This window comes from Microtus ochrogaster, linkage group LG5 (assembly GCF_000317375.1).
Source record: "Microtus ochrogaster isolate Prairie Vole_2 linkage group LG5, MicOch1.0, whole genome shotgun sequence".
Lineage (NCBI taxonomy): Eukaryota > Metazoa > Chordata > Mammalia > Rodentia > Cricetidae > Microtus > Microtus ochrogaster.
The window spans coordinates 17,470,449-17,477,938 of NC_022031.1; the positions used below are offsets into that span (position 1 = coordinate 17,470,449).

The 7,490-nt window shown below is 37.4% G+C and overlaps 1 protein-coding gene across 1 annotated transcript in view; it reads left to right on the forward strand.

The window, feature by feature from the left end:
• Window positions 1–6,969, forward strand: part of Vcpip1 (valosin containing protein interacting protein 1) — a 26,314-nt gene extending 19,345 nt beyond the window's left edge. Inside the window, exon 3 of the mRNA XM_005361890.3 lies at window positions 2,988–6,969. Coding sequence (XP_005361947.1) covers window positions 2,988–3,859 — 872 coding nt within the window. The 3' untranslated portion in view covers window positions 3,860–6,969. The remainder of the gene's footprint in view (window positions 1–2,987) is intronic.
• Window positions 6,970–7,490: the final 521 nt, after the last annotated feature.

Here is a 7,490-nt window from a genome sequence, read left to right on the forward strand (position 1 = left end):
TCCTGGGTTCAACTCTTAGTATTGCCAAATTACCCAAAACCAAACAAAAACTCAAGCAAATTTGCTGTATTCTAGAGTTTTTTTTCCCCCTTCTGTGTTTTGTCTCTCCTTTTCTTAGTGTCATGACTTGAGTATTGTATTTTATAGCGATCCTTAAAAATAAATCAATGTAAATATTCCCTGTTTCCCCTGAAAAAAAAAATTAGGTGTGGGAGGGGATTCTGGTTCCTTCCTTGTTAATCCATACAAACTTTAGGATCAGGTTGTTGATTTCAACAACAACAACAAAAATCTGCCGGGATTATTTTGTTTAAATGTGATCTCATTTACTATATAGACAATTTAGAAACACTCAATGGCTTAACAGTACTCTTTTCCAATTTATGAAACTTGTTTCTCCATTTACTTTCATTGGAATTTTGTAGTTTTAGCATGCAGACCTTAGTTATTTTATTCTTGGATTTAAAACAATCCTGTTATAAGAGATGCTTCTTAAAATTTCTGTTATTGTTTATTGCTAGTAACTAGAAATAAAGTTGGTTTTCATGTTAATACTGTACCCTGTGACCTTGCTAAGCTCATATATTCTTCTAGCTTTTTTTCCCCCAGAATTATGTAGGTCAACATGTCTTTTGTAAATAAAAGATATCGCTTCCTTTTTTCTCTATTAATTAATTTATTATTTTACATCCCAGGTACAGTTTCCCCTCCTTATTCTTCTATTCTTTCCCCCCAGTTCCCCTCAGCCACTCCTCTGTTTCTGTTCAGAAAGGGGCAGGCCTCCCATGGGCACCTGTCAAGTTGCGGTAAGGCTAAGTGTATCCCCTGAATTAAGGCTGGGCAGTGCAATCCAGTATGAGGATACAGTCCCAAGAACCAGCCAAGGGTTGCTCCTGCTTTCATTGGTAGGAGTCCCACAATAGACCAAGCTACACACTGTCACACGTTTGTAGAGTCCCATTTAGGCTCTCTGGTTGTTGCTCCAGACTCTGACTCCTATGAGCCAGGTTAGTTGTTTCTGTGGGTTTTTGTGATGATCTTTCACCTGTAAGTCTTTTATTGCTTCTTCTTGCTTTATTGAAGTGGCTAAGATTTTTAGTTCAGTGTTGAATAGAAATGACAAAGAACATAATGCATTCAGTTGTTTTCATGGCTGTGTCTTATGTCCCTTCTATTTACCTTTGTGTGTGTGTGTGTGTGTGTGTGTGTGTGTGTGTGTGTGTGTGTGGTTTTGGTTTTTCGAGACAAGGTTTCACTGTGTAGCCCTTGCTGTCCTGGAACTCACTCTGTAGATCAGGCTGGCCTCAAATTCATAGAGATCCACCTGTTTCTGCCTTCCAAGTGCTGGGGTTAAAGGTGTGCACCACCACTGCCTGACTACTTTCCTTCTTTTTGCTGACTGCTCTGGGTGATGGTTGGCTTATCAGTTTTATTGGTCGTTTTCAAAGAAACAACTATTGGATTCATAGGTTTTCTCTTCCCTTATGCTTGCTTTGTATACGAGATATGAAGGAGGATTTAAAGCTAATTCTTTTTATTGTTCTAATTCCCTTGTGGGTTTTTTGTTGTTATTTAGTTGTGGATAGGTGCGTAAAATATAATCAATAGTGAAAGTGATAAATTTAATGTGAAGTGTCACAGCTTCCGTTTTGAATGCCAATTCTATACGTTCATTAAAAATTTTGTTTTTAAGCCGGGCGGTGGTGGCGCACGCCTTTAATCCCAGCACTCGGGAGGCAGAGGCAGGCGGATCTCTGTGAGTTCGAGACCAGCCTGGTCTACAAGAGCTAGTTCCAGGACAGGCTCCAAAACCACAGAGAAACCCTGTCTCGAAGAGAAACCCTGTCTCGAAAAACAAAAAAAAAAAAAAAAAAATTTTGTTTTTATTTACAGGTTTTTATTAATAGTTTGTTTTTAAAGTTTTTCCTTCTAGTTTTCTAAGTAGAAGCTTGACTATAAAATTTCTTTGTTTTACAAACATTATTTAGAATTTTATTTATGTATGTATGTCCATGTGTGGACATGCATGTGTCATTGTGCATGCCTGACAAAGGACAACTTTGGGAGTTCATGCCCTCCTTCCACAGTGGAATCTAGGAATCAAACTCAGGTCATCAGACCTGTCTTGCAAGTGCTTTTATTTTTTGAGCTTTTTTGAACCCTGAAATAATTTTTAAAATGTTAGGTATAGCATTGAGACTTGGATAAGAATAATGTATTCTACAAATGGTGTTGAAACAGCAGGATGTGCACGTTCAGTCCACGTGAATGAAAGCGGGCAGTGGTGAAGCAGAGTCTGCAGGCCGTTCCCTCAGGCTAGCCTTACCGTGCTTCTTCCACCTCCTGGGTACTGGGATTAAAGGCAGGAACACTATGTTAAAGAGAGAGAGAGAGAGAGAGAGAAAGCCACTTAGACCATATCTCTGACTTGAATATTTTCTTTCTTTGATTTGTATGATTTGGCAAGGCCTGAAGATATGCATAGTGGCAGCTCTCAGCTCCTGAGATATATAGCTCTGGCAACTTCAATTTTTTTCTCAGTTGACTATGCCAGAAGCATATCAAGAGAAATTTCTACCTGGATTTTTATTAATTGACATTTTGCCTACTATTGAAATTACTATTTGTTTGAAATTATAATTTAAATTTTAGTAAATAAAATTATATTTTCTTTCATTGTGGTTGGTTTTGTTGTTGTTTTGTAATTCAGGTGTTTCTTTAAATTTCCTTTCATAACTTTGCTGTAGGATAATGATTTCATGTATATATTCCCCATTTCTGGGAGAACTACTTTAAGTTCTTACTAATGTTCTTTTTTGTAGTAGGATAAGTTATTTTCTAGCAAATCATTTTTGGAAAGTGGTTCATCTATTCATTGCTATCAGAAACTCACTATTTTGGCCATAAATGTCTTTGCTATGCTTTTACTAGTATTTATTGTAACTAAGATCTTAATATGTTAAATATCTTTCCTTTTTTTTTTTTAGGCATGGCTGATGGCAAACATTGTACTTTTCCACATCTACCTGGCAAAACCTTTGTTTATAATGCTTCTGAAGATAGACTGGAGTTGTGTGTCGATACTGCAGGACATTTCCCCATTGGTCCTGATGTTGAAGATTTAGTTAAAGAGGCTGTAAGTCAGGTTCGAGCAGAGGCTACTACAAGAAGTAGGGAATCAAGCCCCTCACATGGGTTATTAAAACTAGGTAGTGGTGGAGTAGTGAAAAAGAAATCTGAGCAACTTCACAATGTAACCGCCTTTCAGGGAAAGGGGCATTCTCTAGGAACTGCATCTAGTAACCCGCACATTGATCCCAGAGCTAGGGAAACTCTGGCTGCAAGAAAGCATAATACAGGGACAGATTTTAGTAGTAGTTCCATTAAAACAGAGCCTCCTGTGTTCACAGCTGCTCCTAGTAACAGTGAGCTTATTCGAATAGCTCCTGGAGTAGTAACAATGAGAGACGGCAGGCAGCTTGATCCTGATGTGGTTGAGGCTCAGCGAAAAAAATTGCAGGAAATGGTTTCTTCTATTCAGGCTTCAATGGACAAGCACTTGCGGGATCAAAGCACAGAGCAGACACCATCTGATCTTTCTCAAAGAAAAGTAGAAGCTGTGAGTTCTTCTGTGAGGCCTGGGAGTCTTCAGACTGGCTTGCCTGAACCTTTTTCTTTAACTGGTGGCCCTGAGAATTCGAATACTGAAACAACTGATAGTCGTGTGGCAGACACACTGGGAGCAGCGTTTGCCACAAGGTCAAAAGCACAAAAAGAAAATTCTATGGAGGAACCGGAAGAGATGGATAGTCAAGATGCTGAGACGTCTAACACAACTGAGCCAATGGATCACTCTTGATTTAATTAGAGGCTAATAAAGGCAGAATGTTTATTGTGAATATGTAATATTTGTTGGCTGGGCCACATAACTTGAGTAGTCATTAAAAATCTTGTACGTATATAATTCAAAGATTATATCTTGTTATTCAGTGCATGATAGCAAGTGTGTGATCGGCAATAGCTTTTACTATACTGCTGCCCAGGCTGGCTCTGAATTCTTGTAAATTAGTTTAGATCTATTGAAAGTTTCTTCGATATATGTGCTTCATTGGAAGTTCTTTGTCATTTTAATTCCATGAAAGTCTTAATTTTTAGACATGAAAATTCTCTTGCTAAATGTTTGGTTTCTGCAAAGACCAGAATTGAAGAGGAAATGAGAGTTTGTATATGCTGTCGTCAAGGTAGCCATCCTACATGTCATGAAAATGTCGATTTCAAGTTTACCTGAACTAAATGTATTTTAAAATACATAAAACAGTTTATTAGAGTACTTAAAAGTTATAACATTTTAGAGACAGCTATTGTTGGCAAAAATATCTTGATGGTAGAGTGTAATGATACAACATTTTCCTGATTTGAGCTAAGTTGGGAAGAACGATCTATCCTAGAATGATAAAGTTGGTATGATTCAGTTAGTTGGTCTGAGCCAATGTGGCCAGTTGTGTGCTCTTGTTGATAATATGTTGCCATTATTTTTTTAATCTTGGCCTTGTCAAGTTCCACCTATTATTTTTTTAAATCTTGCATAAAAGAGAATTACAATTTGTTTTAGAAAATTTAAAAATAATGGTAGAAGTAGTTAATTTCTAACTATGTCAGAGTCACAGAGAATTTTATCTTTATGAGTGGGTTACAGTGTTCTACAGTTTTGACACAGTGGTGTTTAAGCCTGTATATGCTAAATGTCTCTGAGCCCCTTTGAACCAAAAATGTTTCCTTTTCTTCTTAGATTTTCTATAAGATTTTCTTTTTGTTGGCTTCACTTGAGTTTGGATGCATAGTTTACTCCAACATACCATGAGCAACTGAGCATTTGCTTAAACATTGCATTCATGAGCTCTTCAGTGCCAGTTTCCTCGAAGCAGCTTTCATGCTGTTCTTTAGAAGCAGAGTGTATACTCCTGAGATTGGAACTGCACTGTTGTATTCTGTTCTACAGGTCTGTATTTTTAAATGTATTCCAGTCCATCATCTTCCTTTGTTTACTGAAATTAAGTTGAATTTGAATGAATGAAAGACAAATGTGTGTTAATATAATCTCTTAGAGCATTCAAAGCCTGGCTGTCTCTGTTTGCACATGTAACAGATGCAGAACTGTTTGTAATTCTACAAAACTATATGTCAGAAAATATATTATCAGGTGTTTAAAAATCTCTACATGTTCATTTGAAAGGGATGTAAGTTGTACTTTAACTTTTTCTAGATAAGGGAGGTTTGGTATTTTTTTTTTCTGTGACAGTATCTTTAACTAAATCCAACTACTAATTACCCCACATGTTGAAAAAGGAAGGAATGGAGAATCTAGACATTTTACAAATATAGCTAAGGTTAAGATAATGTATAGCACACCATGCCACATACACACACACCCTCTGGATTAGTATCATATCACATGCTTTGCAGTATTTTATCTCCATTCATCTATTTATCTCCATTCGTCTGTTTCTAAATTTACTTTCATACATCTTTATATCAAAGTATCAGGAAAATTTAGGACTTTTGTATTGTTTGCTAGTTTTGCATGAAGTGAAAGAGAGCTACCAAATTCTTAACAGTTAGCTGTGCTTTAAATCAACCCCCCTTCCCTCACCACTATCATTATTTTGGCTTATTAAGCCACTGACATACTCTTTAAAAAATTTTTTTCTGACATAAGTACATGAAAACTGTTAAATAAACAAAATGTACTGCTTCAAATAAATTCTATAATCACTCTACTCCAACAGATGCTCTTCTCTGGCTTGGTATGTATAGTTAACAACTGGCAGGATCTCAGAACATTAGAGTATCAGAAACAAAATTTGTATTTTCATGGCATGGTCTCACTAGATGGCTCTGGCTGGCCTGGAGCTCACTATGAAGACCAAGCTAACCTTAAACTCACAGAGATCTGCCTACCTCTGCCTTCCAAGTGCTGGGCATACACTACCATGCCAGGCTAGAAACAGATTTTTTCTCCCTATTGAATACTTGAATTTAGTGTAAATTATGCACATGTGAACGTTAGAAGATGGCCTAATCTCTGACAATACTTCATTGTCTCTAGTGACAGTAGTGGGATTTAGCATTAGAAACTTAACTGGGTATACATAACAGTTTGGGTTCTCCCTTGATAAAAAGTAAACAAAAGACACGCTTGAGAATTCATCAGAATTCTTGAACATATTTTAAGTCATTTGAAATTTGAATGGGATAACTAGTCGTTTGGGGTAAGTTTTTGAGGATTTGCTTTAAACATCCTTGTATCTAAGTGTAGATGACTTACTATTGTGATACCACTATACTGCATCAGCAGAGCACAGACGCTTGTAATCTCAAGTAAAAGTGTTTTTTAGCCCTAGATGTGACATTATAACTGTAATTCAAACCAATTCATCTATATTTTCAGTGTTTTGCTGAACACACTAAGGTGATACTGTAAATATTTTTCTTCAGTGATCCATTCTGTAATCATACAGAGTTTGAGTTGATGACCCAAAGTCCAGGCAGTTAGAGGTGGTGTATGTCCAGAGAGCTGGTAACGAACGATGGTTCGAAGGAAGGAAATAAGACACTGCCAAGTATTATGACTAATATACAGTTAGCCCCAAGGGAATGGTTACTCAGGAACTAAAGAGCAAGCTTGGATAGCCCATTCTTCTCCCATCCCTTAAACTATGTTTCAGGTATTTACTGGAAATTATTAGGAAAGAGGCCTGAGAAATTTAGCAAATGATAATATTCAAAATTTGCTTTATACCTTCTGTGACTTTCAATTTCACTTTGATGATTAAGTTTTACTACTTGAGTTGAGATTGCATTCTGAATACACCTGTGAGACTGGTCACAGGTCATACAGGTCTACTTGTTGTTTTGTTCTGTTTTGTTTTGAGAGGGTTTTTCTCTGTAGCCCTGGAACTCAACTTTGTAGACCAGGCTGGCCTCGAACTCAGAGATCTGCCTGCCTCTGCCTCCCAAGTTCTGGGATTCAAGGCGTGTGCCATCACTGCCTGGTTACAGGTTTTTTAGTTTTGGTTTTTCGATACAGGGTTTCTTTATGTAGCCCTGGCTGTCCTGAAACTTGCTCTTACAGGTTTTTATTGCCGTTTTTTTTTCTTTTTTTTTTTCTTTTTTTTCTTTCTCGAGACAGGGTTTCTCTGTGGCTTTGGAGCCTGTCCTGGAACTAGCTCTGTAGAGCAGGCTGGTCTCGAACTCACAGAGATCCGCCTGCCTCTGCCTCCCGAGTGCTGGGATTAAAGGCATGCGCCACCATCGCCCGGCTTATTGCCGTTATTTTAAGAATCATTTTCATTGGGTATTAACAATGGTTTACATAGATATAGGGTCTCTTACCTCAGGGAAGATCGTTTACGAGCAACTCCTGTTATTGACCAATTTTGGAGAATTACTTTGACACATCTCATGTTAACTACCGAATGCAAAAAAGTATT